The sequence below is a fragment of the Ctenopharyngodon idella genome, chromosome 20 (genome assembly GCF_019924925.1).
Source record: "Ctenopharyngodon idella isolate HZGC_01 chromosome 20, HZGC01, whole genome shotgun sequence".
Classification (NCBI taxonomy): Eukaryota; Metazoa; Chordata; class Actinopteri; order Cypriniformes; family Xenocyprididae; genus Ctenopharyngodon; species Ctenopharyngodon idella.
Window position 1 is genome coordinate 5,944,753 of NC_067239.1, and position 14,066 is coordinate 5,958,818.

The following is a 14,066-nucleotide window of genomic DNA, read 5'->3' on the forward strand; positions in this document are numbered from 1 at the left end:
CTAAATAGGCCAACTTCATTTTGATCTAATTTAATGGCTTGTCAATCACTGGGAAAACCAGAAAAGCAGGATGATCTTAGGGTCATGAGTTTAGTACAATACATAAGATTCCAGTTCTACAATTCCACATGCCGAGTCATGCTGACGATATGACGATGATATGACCGATATTTTAAAATTCACACCAAAGCCAACGTATAACAAGATCATGCACCCGATTACGCACATGTCTTTTGAAACATTACGTTATGGAGTTAATTGTGTGCTCTGGACACTAGGGGGCCTGAGGGAAGACTGTAATGGCACATTTGAGCCAGGTCCGTCTTGAGGCCATACATATATTCATGGCCGGCCTGTCGTCTTGAGTCATGATGGGAGACGGTCTCCATGACAGAACAGTGTCACATGATGCAAATGGGATTAAAGTACAAGCAATGAAATGCCTGTGGCTACAGCTGTACTAGTATGACAACAATTTCAAGAACACAGAAACAATTCACTTTCAAAATCCGATGAGGTTTCTCAGAGTTTCTTCTTTGAGAATCTGGAAGAAGTCCAGGAGGTCACACTAAATACTGATTTTTGAATGAAGCCATTTTGTTCTTTTTTTTTTAAACTTTGCTAAAACAACAAAGCTAGTGGTGGCCTAAGACTTTTGCACAATATATATATATATATACATACATACACACACACACACACACACACAAACATCATGGTTTGGTACAGGTTCGATACAGCAGAGGGTAGAAAACTAATCATAAAATTGCTTCTTTTTTATTAAACAGTGGTTTATTGAACAAATTATGTCTCTCTCTTCTTTAAATAAATTCAGTTATAATTAACATTTACTTCAGAATAAAAAAAAAAAACTATCTCATCTAATGCTGTAGAGTAAACTATATACAGGGAGTCTTGCACATTACTATAATATTAAAGGTTACAATTAACAACAAGTCCAAACTATTAAATTCAGTTGCTATTTATTTTTAGATTTTAATTTTAATAATTTTGATTTTAATAATCAACACTCAAATAAAAAAAAGTAAACTGCACAAAAGACAGGTTTTGCATTAACTTCTAAATCTAATTATAAAATTACTTTTCAATTATTTTTCTAATTAAATATAATCATTTACACAGTTACTGTAATAAACTTGTTTTAATGACAAATTTATTTAAACATATATTAAAAAATTAAGACATTACAAACAGGTAAAGTAAATATAATGAATATAAGCTATATAGTGCATATATTTAGTGAAATGCTTCCCTCTAGAGTTCATTTCTCTAGTGAACTAACATGCTGTGGACACTAAATGACTTGCCTGAGGTAAATGTAATGCTATGTGAGATATTATTCTCAAGCTGTTTTATTGATGTTTTTCCATGGATGAAACATTGGTTGAGAGATTACACATATCAAAATCATCTGTTCTTCTTCTGCTGCTCTTTTTCCTGTTGTGAAGGTTAGCAAACAGCGTTGCATTACCGTGCGCACCCCCTTCTGAATAGGAGTGTGGATCGCCTGTGGCTGTGACAGACTGTATTCGTCATCTTAACTGCATGAACCGAATACCGTTACATGTACCATTACACCCCTAATATATATATATATATTATATATATATATATATTCCTCACCAAACTCATCCAACCATGTCTTTACAGACGTTGGGACCTTTATATAACATAAAATAGACTTATTTTATGTTCAAAATGTCTTGGTATGCTGAAGCATTTAGATTTCTCTTCACTGGAAAAAAAAAAAACATACCATTATCCCTCCTCCACAGTTGGCACAATGCAGTCAGGCAGGTGACATTCTCCTGGCATCCGCCAAATCCAGACTCGCCCATTAGATTGCTAAACAGAGATGCATCCAGTGGCGGCATGCTTTACACCACTACAGCCGACGCTTGCCATTGTACTTGGTGAAACCCAATGAGAACACTTTCCATGAAGCTCCTGCCGCAACAGTTTTTGTGCTGATATTAAAAGGGTAGCATTAAAGGGATAGTTCACCCAAAAAAGAAAATTATCCCATGATTTACTCACCCTGAATCTATCCTAGGTGTATATGACTACCTTCTTTCAGACACACAATCGAGTTATATTAAAAAATACCCTAGTTCTTCCAAGCTTTATAATGGTAGTGAATGGCGCTCATGATTTTGAAGCCTAAAAAAGTGAATCCATCAGAGGTTACACTTCCGCCGTAAGTCGACTTGCGTATGGATGTTTGTCGGAAGCTGGTTATTATATAATCCCTTCGCTTCAGAAGGCCTTTATTAACCCCCTGGAGCCATGTGGATTACTTTTATGATGGATAGATGCATTTTTTGGAATTATGAGCGCCATTCACTACCATTATAAAGCCATTCATTTTTGTGTGAACTATCCCTTTAATGCTTGTAGAAGTTTGGAACTCTTCAGCTATGGAATCAACAGAGCATTGGCAACTTTTACACACCATGCACACACAGTCATTTTATATACAGTGGGTACGGAAAGTATTCAGACCCCCTTAAATTTTTCACTCTTTGTTATATTGCAGCCATTTGCTAAAATCATTTAAGTTCATTTTTTTTCCTCATTAATGTACACACAGCACCCCATATTGACAGAAAAACACAGGATTGTTGACATTTTTGCAGATTTATTAAAAAATATGAAATATCACATGGTCCTAAGTATTCAGACCCTTTGCTGTGACACTCATATATTCAACTCAGGTGCTGTTCATTTCTTCTGATCATCCTTGAGATGGTTCTACACCTTCATTTGAGTCCAGCTGTGTTTGATTATACTGATTGGACTTGATTAGGAAAGCCACACATCTGTCTATATAAGACCTTACAGCTCACAGTTCATGTCAGAGCAAATGAGAATCATGAGGTCAAATAACTGCCTGAAGAGCTCAGAGACAGAATTGTGGCAAGGCACAGATCTGGCCAAGGTTACAAAAAAATTTCTGCTGCACTTAAGGTTGATAAGAGCACAGTGGCCTCCATAATCCTTAAATGGAAGATGTTTGGGACGTCCAGAACCCTTCCTAGAGCTGGCCGTCCGGCCAAACTGAGCTATCGGGGGAGAAGAGCCTTGGTGAGAGAAGTAAAGAAGAACCCAAAGATCACTGTGGCTGAGCTCCAGAGATGCAGTCGGGAGATGGGAGAAAGTTGTAGAAAGTCAACCATCACTGCAGCCCTCCACAAGTCGGGGCTTTATGGCAGAGTGGCCCGACGGAAGCCTCTCCTCAGTGCAAGACACATGAAAAAACACCTGAAGGACTCCAAGATGGTGAGAAATAAGATTCTCTGGTCTGATGAGACCAAGATAGAACTTTTTGGCCTTAATTCTAAGCGGTATGTGTGGAGAAAACCAGGCACTGCTCATCACCTGTCCAATACAGTCCCAACAGTGAAGCATGGTGGTGGCAGCATCATGCTGTGGGGGTGTTTTTCAGCTGCAGGGACAGGACGACTGGTTGCAATCGAGGGAAAGATGAATGCGGCCAAGTACAGGGATATCCTGGACGAAAACCTTCTCCAGAGTGCTCAGGACCTCAGACTGGGCCGAAGGTTTACCTTCCAACAAGACAATGACCCTAAGCACACAGCTAAAATAACGAAGGAGTGGCTTCACAACAACTCCGTGACTGTTCTTGAATGGCCCAGCCAGAGCCCTGACTTAAACCCAATTGAGCATCTCTGGAGAGACCTAAAAATGGCTGTCCACCAACGTTTACCATCCAACCTGACAGAACTGGAGAGGATCTGCAAGGAGGAATGGCAGAGGATCCCCAAATCCAGGTGTGAAAAACTTGTTGCATCTTTCCCAAAAAGACTCATGGCTGCATTAGATCAAAAGGGTGCTTCTACTAAATACTGAGCAAAGGGTCTGAATACTTAGGACCATGTGATATTTCAGTTTTTCTTTTTTAATAAATCTGCAAAAACAACAATTCTGTGTTTTTCTGTCAATATGGGGTGCTGTGTGTACATTAATGAGGAAAAAAAATGAACTTAAATGATTTTAGCAAATGGCTGCAATATAACAAAGAGTGAAAAATTTAAGGGGGTCTGAATACTTTCCGTACACACTGTACCTGTGGCAATAGATCTGATTGGATCACCATAATTCAACAATTAAGAGGTGTGTCCCAATACTTTTGTTCATATACTGTAGCGTATATCTATAAATTGTGTAATTTGTCATAGTCAACCAAACACATTTTCTTATTTGCAATGCAGTGTTTATGGCATTTAATGCAGTGTTTAATGACTTGGGTAAATTTGGCTATATTGATGTACAGTTGTTCCCTATGCAGTGTGCAGCACCCTTTGAACTGAGCATATCCACTTCTGACGATCTGAGATGGCCGAGTACCCTGTGAAGTCCACTTAACAGGACACTATCAGAGTGTACCCTTAGTGTTGAAGTGTGCTCACAACAGACGAGAGTATAATTCAGTGAGACAGTAGCAGAGGCGAGAAAGTGTCTCAGACTGAGAGAAGAAGTAAATAATGGAAATGACCTACAGACTCACCTGAGGCAGGATCTCTCTTGCAAGACTAAGAGCCTCTTTGTGTGCTGCGTCTCCCGTCTGGTTCTGCGGCACGGAGCGGTTGACCAGCCCCAACTCTGCAGCCTGCTCACCCCCGACACGGCGTCCCGTGAAAATCAGTTCCTTTGCCATGGCAAAGCCGACCGTCCGTGGCAACCTTTGACTGCCTCCTGATAAACACACAAAGAAATGATAATTTACTTACAGTTGCCTTAAGTATTAAATGAGACAATTGATGATATATCTGATTACTTTTTAAAGGGATAGCTCACCGAAAAATGAAAATGATCTCATGATTTACTCACCCTCAAGCCATCCTAGGTGTATATGCCTAACTTCTTTCAGACGAACACAATCGGAGATATATTTAAAAATATTCCGATTAAAAATATCTCTGCATTGAATTATAATTCAATACAGAGATTGTATAAGGTTCTCAAACACTGCTGTTTCACTCTCCAATTACGTTCATCTTTCTGTTAACTTCCTGTTTTTCTATCTCTTCTGTAATGGTACTGCCATCTAGCTGTCTGTTTGTCTTATTATTTCATTTGCTCTATCTATTCATTTATTTTTCTCACCAGCCCCTGGGAGTAATCCTCTCGTAGTTTCAATCAGGCCCATCTGCGCAGAATGTGCTGCAAAACACACACACACACAATCACAGAAAAAGGTCAACTGAAGGACCCAGCCTCCGCATACCGTGACTGAAGAGATCCCCCTCTCCATGACGTGCCAAACAGAATGACTACAAATCACGCAAACTCACACCTGCACCATCAGCAGCTGCGAAACCTGTCGTGATCTACCCCCAGAAGGTCAAAGCAGCCGCTCACCTGCAGTGCGAAGGTCACACGCTAGAGCCAATTCCAAACCGCCCCCGAGAGCAAAGCCGTCCACTGCTGCAATGGTTGGCATGGGCAGCGCAGCTGGCACATAATGGACACACACGGATCAGACAGATCATAGATCACATTAATGAGAGAAGGCTTCAAACAGCTGGACCTCTCCTAAAACACTCCACTGAATGTGTTCAGTGCTGACACACTTATAGAGTGGGGACACATTGAAAATCTAGGATTCAAAAGGTAATTGGAAACCTGAAAAGTTACAATTTGAAAATATTCAAACAAAAATCTACCATATAGTTAGTTTGGGATCAAATTTATAGTTACTGATAGACATACTATTCATACTGTTCAAAAGTTTGGAGTTGGTAAGATATTTTAATGTTTTTGAATGAAGTCTCTTATGCTCTTATGCAAGGCTGCAGTAAAAATACTAACAATAATTTTAATACGTTTTAAAATGTAATTTGTTCCTGTGATGATAAGCTGAATTACTCCAATCTTCAGTGTCACGTGATCCTTCAGAAATTATTCTAATATGTTGATTTGCTGCTCAAGAAACATTTCTGATTATTATCAATGTTGAAATCCATTGTGCTGCTTAATATTTTTGTGGAAACCATGATACATTTTTTTTTCAGGATTCTTTGAATAATAGGAAGTTCAAAAGAATTAATTTTTTTTTTTAAATAGAAATCATTTTTATTAATGTAAATGTCTTTACTGTCACTTTTGATCAATTAAATTCATCCTTGCTGAATAAACGTATTAATTTCTTTCATAAAAAAAATCTTACTGACCCACTATATTTCTTATCAATTAAATAAATAAATTTTTCATTTTGTCAATTTTGAGCTTGACAAATGCTGTCAACAATTAATACATGTAAGAATTGAGAAAATGGTTTAAGCAATTTGTTTTCCCGTCATGCTTTAGAAAGAATCTAAATGATTTTACTTCCTGGGTGACGCAATTTAACACACATTTTATGTAATAGGAGAAAATCCTGCAGTCACTGAATTGCTTGCAATTTTGGTACACAGATGAATATGTTTTTGGTTATATTAAAATTAGTTAATATTTAGAATAATTTTTCACTAAAATAAAACTGAAGAAAATACTTTGAAAATCAAATACTAAGAAATTCAGAAAATCCTGTTCATTTTTCAAAATCAACTGTTATGCTGATAAAATAGTTTGTAATGAAAAATTTCAAATGTTTAATTTTTTTTTTTAATTAGAAGCATTTCACCTCACTGTATATACTATACACACACACACACACACACGCTCATTTTCTATATTTTTGATTAAATAAGGTAGAAAATTATATAGAGAATTATATAGAAAATTATATTCCTTATTGCTTATAAAACAGCTGCATTTCCCTAAAATGTTATTTCCATGACTTTGCAAAAGCTGAGGACATTGAGGGAAAATTAACTTTCTGTGAGTTTATTATTCACATCCAATCATTCTCACTTTAATTCATAATCTCACTTCCAGTCATTACCTTTTTAGTGCAACACTATCAGAATTCAGAGTTCTTTATCATTATGCTACCATCACTTTATGTGGAGGATTATAGTCATTTTGCAATATTCATGAGAATCATCATCTTCATGTCTCACCGATGTCGTTCATTAATGATCGTAGGCCATGTACAAACAGCTCTGCCTCAGGATTACTCATCTGGGCTCTCTCTTTAAGATCTGCCCCTGTAAACACACGAAAAGACAAATTATGGCATAGGCAAATATCTCTATTACAACATACTGATACAATATTTCCCATACAATAAATCATGAGCATGAGAAAGTATTGTAAAAAAGAATCACATCATCTTTAAGTAGGTTCCCTTTGGTTTTGTGTGATAGACTCTTTCACAAACCTGCACAAAAGACTCCGGGTATCAAACTCCTAAAGATCAGCACACGAACTGCTGCGTCATGATGTAACGATGACACCAGCTCTCTCATCTGCACAGAGAATGACAGACATTGATGCATATATAGACAGGCAAAGATAAAAACTCAAGATATTGATTTGAGACAATTCTGGGAGAGATATGCCCGATTTATTTTTGTCTTTGTGCACTGTTATTTATTTAAGGCCTGACACACTTTTGCCAGACATTCTTTTGAAAAACTGATTAAATACAAACGTTTAAAAAAAAAAAAAAAGAGTTTTTATTCTACTTTGTGGAAAGAAAAAAACAGAAAGAAAAGAATTGACAGAAATGGAACATTAATAAATTGAGTAAAGTTAATATTTAAAAACCATACCAGTGATTGGTTGAATCTTGAACAGTTATATCATACATTATTTATTATTTCTCTATTTCCATTAATCTATTATCTCAAAATATCATAAAAAGAATGATGTCTTGTAATATGTGCGGTGGAAATTTAAAGCACCAGTCAAATTATTGAGGAGCTATATCATCATATGGGTCAAATTAAAACAAAATAGCATTTTTATACATATTATAGCCATAAATTTATACAGAAGAGATCAGAAAAATAGGGTGGAAGTGAAGTTCATGGACTAGATCTGCTTCCTACATGTTTGAGTTTGATGCTGAAAGACAGGGGATTTTCTGCACACACACATGATGGGCGACTCACCTGACCCACAAACACGCGTCCCAGAGAGTTCCGCGCCCTCTCACGACACATCAGCACTTCCACTATACCTGACCAGACAAGAGAAAAAGAGAAACTCAGCTGTGCCTACTGCCAAAGTACCTACAGTTGCGGTTCTCAACGGGTGGCAAACAGTATGCAAATAGTAAGTAAATGTAAATAGTAACTGCACTCATGGCTTGACTGTGGCTAAAGTCTTTACAGGGGATGTGACGTCGCATTAAACATTCTTGTAATAGTTTGTTTATGCTGTAAACGTTCGGTCACATTAGCAAATTTTCTGTGAAATTTCTGTGAACTTTTGCTGGAAAAACAGGTCCATTGTCTATTGTTAATAGTGTAGTGAAGTATGAAGCACAGCTCACACAGAAGTCACTTTTAATCCAAGCAGCTTTCTGGTGGTTAACACATGACCAACTTTAACTTGTTGTGAAATCTGCATTGGGAAATATTTCACTCTCATGTGAAATTTCCAATCGTGTGGATTCCTGTTGAAATTACTGGATTTCACCCATATTTCCTGCTAGCAGCTATATTCATTACCTTATTTCTAACATGACAACTCTCAGAGAGTTTAGTATGGTAATTGATATGACAATGTTAAAGGGGACATATTATGCCCCTTTTATACAAGATGAAATATAAGTCTCTGGTGTCCTCTAAGAATATAAGAATGTGTCTGAAGTTTCAGCTCAAAATACCTCACAGATCATTTATTATACCATGTTGTAAATGCCCAATTTTGAGTGGAAGGAAAAACATGCTGTTTTCGTGCATGTATCTTTAAATGCAAATGAGCTGCTGATCCCCGCCCCACTTTCCAGAAGAGGGTGGAGCTTTAACAGCTCGTGCCTCAAAAACTCTGCCAAAAGCTAACAAAACATCTGTTTGGTTTTGATTATCATCTCTATTGCAACCATGCTCATGTGACATTGCCATTTTCCTCATCATGAAAGATTATTATTTGCATGTGTTTTAAAGCCATATCAGTTTAAACTCCTGATATATGGTTTTCTGAGCGCACACATCCGAAGCACGCGCTAGCTGTCAGATGGCGTGTACTGTGCGTATTAAACTAAGTTCTCTTTCATGTCTTATTACGCTTAAACTGCCAAAAACACAAAGTTCACAAACACAGTCGGTTATGTCTGTGAACGTAAACAGCAAGTAAAGAAATCACATGTGCATATTACATCTGTGTATTAAAGTGACAGCAGCATAATACACAGTACCTACTGCTGTAATATGAAGCAAACAACAAAAGAAAAACAGAAAATCCCTCACTGCTCTAAACTACCCTTCATAGTTCCTTATAATACAGGCTACATGTGGAAGGAATAATAATGAATGGTTATATATATATATATATGTATGTAAGTGTGTGTGTGTGTGTGTGTGTGTTTGTTTGTGTATATACACATACATGTAGGCCTAAATGAAATTATATAATACTACATTATATCAATTAATGAATTTATATTAATTAAAATTTATTACAATTATATTTATACATTTAATAATGTAATGTATTATTTAATGAAATATTTAAATATATTTTAATTAGGGTTGATGACAAATCCTAAATGGCTAAATATTACAAAACTTAAGAACAAAATCTTGTTAAACATAATTACAAACATAATTAAAAATCCACATTATGATATTTAATATATATATATATATATATATATATATATATATATATATATATATATAGGAAATGTCCTGGAAATTGATAGAAACAATTAAAATATATATTTCAATTATAAAAATGTACATTTAAAATATTATATATATTAAATATTTAACGTATAATGTAATATTTAATGCAATATTTAAATGCATATTATTTTAATTATAAGTTAAAGTTTGTTTCAATTCTTAGGACTCTTCCATAGCACTTTACCAATTTCCATAACCGTCGGAACCCTCTATGTAACTTATGCATTCCCATAAAGGTTTGATATCAAATCCTGAAGACCAAAATAATAATATTAATAAAGAGAGGTCACTTTCGTTTTCAGTTTTGCTAAATTACGTCAACGGCTCAAAAACACCTGTAAGATGTAGACAGGAGCTTTTACAGGACGCGTCTGCAAGCGTACAGCAACATATTAGTTGACGCACCCACCGTTGTCTTCACCATCAAGCCGATGCAGCCTGACTTCATCCCGATCAGCAACTGGCCCATCAGAGCACCACGAGCGGGACTGAGTAAAACTAACCCGGGGGAAAACTCGCATAATCGGCCCTGCAAACACACACCGCGCTGCCATCACCTGCACGCTGGGCTGAATGAGAAACATCCCAGTCCTCATGACAAAACTGCGCGCTACATTCATGATAACTATATTAGGTCTTTTCGCAGATCGTATTGTAACAGTGATCTTGCTGGTCCCAAACCAGAATTGAAACTGTATAACCCGGAATTAAACCGGAGCTGTTGCTGTTAATAATAAGCCGTGTGGGAGATTCATGCTTTGCGAAACGCCATATCACCATTGCTCGTGTATTTTCCCACCTCAATTCACTTCCTCAAACAAACTGTCAGCCTTGACCTAAAGAGACTCACTTTGCAGGAACACAGCCTAATGTGTTTAATATGTGGATGTACATTTAATGTTCGAGTTTATTTACACATTTTAAAGTCTCCTAGTAACACAACTTGACAACACTACAAGCGAGTAACTCTGACGTAGACACCCAGGTGACCAATCAAATACTTTGTTTACGCGATAGACGCGACGCGTACCTTGCTTGTAGCGTAATATGAGATTAGTCCACAAGAGGTGACCATCAGAGGGCGATAATGTGATATGATGGCCAGTTTCATAACTACAGCAGAGGTCTACTGAGGAAATGAAGTACACAGAGGCAAAGTAGCCTATGCATAGAATATGTCCTGATAAAATGAGGAAGAAAACAGCTTTGTTGATTGTATTTTTATTGACAATTTCAGCTGATAAGAACATGCCAGTTTAAACTGGTGTGGTTAATGTAGATTTAAGTTTAAACATAAATATTAAAGGTGCTTGTGTGATATATAATGCAATTAACTATTTCATCATGCAAAACTTCTAAATGAAGTGTGTGTACTGCATATGTGCTTTAGTTTTCAATAGAGGAATGGCTACCATATGTGAGTATGTGTTTCTGTTTGTGTTTTAACTCAGCGGTTCTCAACTGGTGGGTTGTGACTCAAAAATGGGCCTTTTCTGATAGCATCATGGACAGCAGGAAAAACGACAGTAAATGGGATAATAAAAGGTGCGTATGTCGGAATTACTGTGATTATGAAATTCTGACTTTTAAAAAACATTCACGTCTTCACAGAACTCATAATTACAACTTGTAAACTCAGAATTTTCATGGAGCTCCGACTTGTACCACTTGACAGCCACAATGTCAACGTCTATTATAAAGCATATTGCTGAACAGACTGAACAGAATAAAAGAATTGAGATAATTTTCATGTCAAAGAAGGCGGAGCATCAGAGCCACACCTACGTAAACGACACAGACCAATGGTAGTTCAAAGGTGTTTACCAGCCAGAACGAACTTTTCCGGAAAGTTAGCACTGTTTGTTAGCAAACTTTGGCACTGTTTTTTCGCATCTTGCTGTCCAATAGAAAATCTGATCTTCAAGCAAAACCAGTTGAGAACCACTGTTTTAGTGTCTCAGAGAGCAGGAGTCTCTCTTGAATCCTGGGAAAATATCTCTCGTATGGTGAGTTCTCGCTCACACAGCGGTTGTCCTCTGTGTCTGATGTATCTTGCTTTTCTTGCTTCGGCCAGGGCCTGTGCAAAGTTTGGTAATGTGTGAACTGTTCTTAAATGTCCATCAGGAGCTAACATCTCAGAAGGGAATAAAACAGGAGAGGATGGACATCTATTCCCATTTATCTCAGCTCCCCTTTCATTATCTTTCTCTCGTTCCCTTAACAGCCTCCATTCTCTCTCTTTCTGGCTGTCTTTTTCTCTGTCCCTCACAACCTCCATGTGTGCCTCCCTCTCTCTGTCCTGTTCTCTATCCATCTGTCTCTCCTTGCTCTCCTCTCTTTCTGTATTTGTACATGTAGCAGTTAGAGATGTGACGGGCTGCTGTTTTAGGTCCGGTAGGCAGAGAGTCTCAGAGGAGTGTTCTGTACTTTTCTCCCCACTGCTGATAAACTCCTGAACACGAGCCTGCAGAGAAGAGGACCTGGAGAGATTGAGAAGAAAACAGAGAGAAATAATTACTTGAAGTTTAAAAGTCAACATGCATTAAAAATCTTGGGAACTCAGATACCAATTACTTTGGAGCTGCAGGAAAAAGACACCCTGATGACGCTAATTGAATGATGGCTCCACAATGATGCACTCGGATACAAATCCTTCATTAGGATTTATCCCCAACATAATATAAGTTTGTAATGTATATCTTCCAAACACTTTTGTCAAAATATACAACTTGTTGAAACTGAGGAACTAGCTTTTTGCCATAAGATGTAGTTTATGGCAGTTAGCAGAAGAGGCTATCTGGCACATGCTAACAAGGTATTGGTAATCCTTGACTTCTTGGTTTTGGCCAAATTTTAAGGCAGTGTTTGGCAGGGATCATGTCATATACTGATGGATATCGCTAAAGCAGTTCAGTCTAATTAAAATGTGCCTAATTCTCTGTTTGTTTTATGCTCGCAAGAGTGTGGTGTTGTGAGCTTAGCAACTCTATCAGACTCTATTGAAATCAATTGTGAGCTGCGTACGTCTGTCATGTGCTTCACATAAAGAATGCTATTTGTGTGGTGCAAAGAGTTGCTGTCTATGTAGAGTGTTCCAAACAAGTCTGTGCAGGTCTAACATATGTTCTTCTACCCTGATATTCTGGCTATTTTAATTAATTCAAAGACTGCATGATGGTTAAGTGAAAGAAAGTGCAACACACAAGTCCAACCTCCTAAATGAAACAGCCAACTGCTGCAATTGCTCAAATCTTTGCATAACTGCCATTAATAGCTCCAATTTGCATAGAAACAGAAAAGGCCCATGGCCTACGATAACTATAATAACTACAACTATAAAGTTTTAATAATCTCTCTAGTTCTATGAGAACAAGTCCAAACCAAAACTAAAACAATAAAGACACAGAGGAAAAATATTGTTGGAATCAATTTCAGAATGATTTTTCCAGCTGATGAACGATTAAAACATTGATAGCCAATCAGAATCCATCCTGCTTTAACAAGCTTGAGCATTTAAAGAGGCAGATGACAAAACTGCAGTGTGCACTTATAATAAATGGAATGTTGTCATCCGTTGGTGTGGATGCTAATATAGTTATTGTTATGGTTATGTTAGTTATGGTTCAACTTCTTGGTGGAAACAAGCACTAAGGGTGTGTTCACATTTGGCAGATTTAGTTTGATTATAACAAACTGTGATTGCTTTGTTAATGCGGTTTATTTTAAGGCAGCGGCTATTTGCACTAAGTGCAACAGATGCTATTTACACTAAGTGAAAATAGCATATTTTCTTAGCGATAGATGCTATTTACACTAAGTGCAAATAGCTGTAGATGTGAAATAAGTGAAGATGTGAAAATAAGTGAAAAGATGTGAAATAAGTGAAAATAGCAATATATTCTATTCACACTAAGTGAAAATAGCAGCATTTTCTTAGCGATATGCTATTTACACTAGGTGAAAATAGCGATAGATTCTGTTTACACCATGTAAAAGTATCAGTTATTTGCAATAAGAGGACATTTATTTCCACTTTTAGAACTTTATTTATATTTTCATTGTAAATAAATGCGAGCTCGGCAAAAGGCGGATTCAAACCGCGTCGATCGCGTTAAAAGCTGGGTCTGTTAGCTTTACTTGCTACTGCTGCGCTACTGAAGACACTGAACTCCGTGCATCTTTTTTAAAACTTGACTGTCCCAACCAGACATTGGTGGGTGGAGCTAGTGTAAATAGCATTTGCCAACAAGTGTAAATAGACACTCCGTTATTGACATAAGTGTG

The 14,066-nt window shown here is 37.1% G+C and overlaps 1 protein-coding gene across 3 annotated transcripts in view; it reads right to left on the reverse strand.

Moving 5' to 3' along the window:
* The window catches only part of echdc2 (enoyl CoA hydratase domain containing 2), a 31,167-nt gene that overhangs the window by 1,458 nt on the left and 15,643 nt on the right, over window positions 1-14,066 (reverse strand). For 2 of the 3 annotated variants that reach the window (XR_007926760.1, XR_007926761.1), the window contains 2 exons: window positions 10,192-12,262; window positions 8,043-8,110 (listed from right to left, as the gene is read on the reverse strand). Coding sequence is in view for 1 of the 3 variants with exons in the window: in XM_051874408.1 (XP_051730368.1) it covers window positions 4,550-4,737; window positions 5,149-5,205; window positions 5,404-5,496; window positions 7,047-7,133; window positions 7,307-7,394; window positions 8,043-8,110; window positions 10,192-10,402 (792 nt within the window). In the remaining 2 variants the exon portion in view is untranslated. Of the gene's footprint in view, window positions 1-4,549; window positions 4,738-5,148; window positions 5,206-5,403; window positions 5,497-7,046; window positions 7,134-7,306; window positions 7,395-8,042; window positions 8,111-10,191; window positions 12,263-14,066 lie in introns of those variants that run through there. The other variant, XM_051874408.1, reaches the window with a different exon arrangement.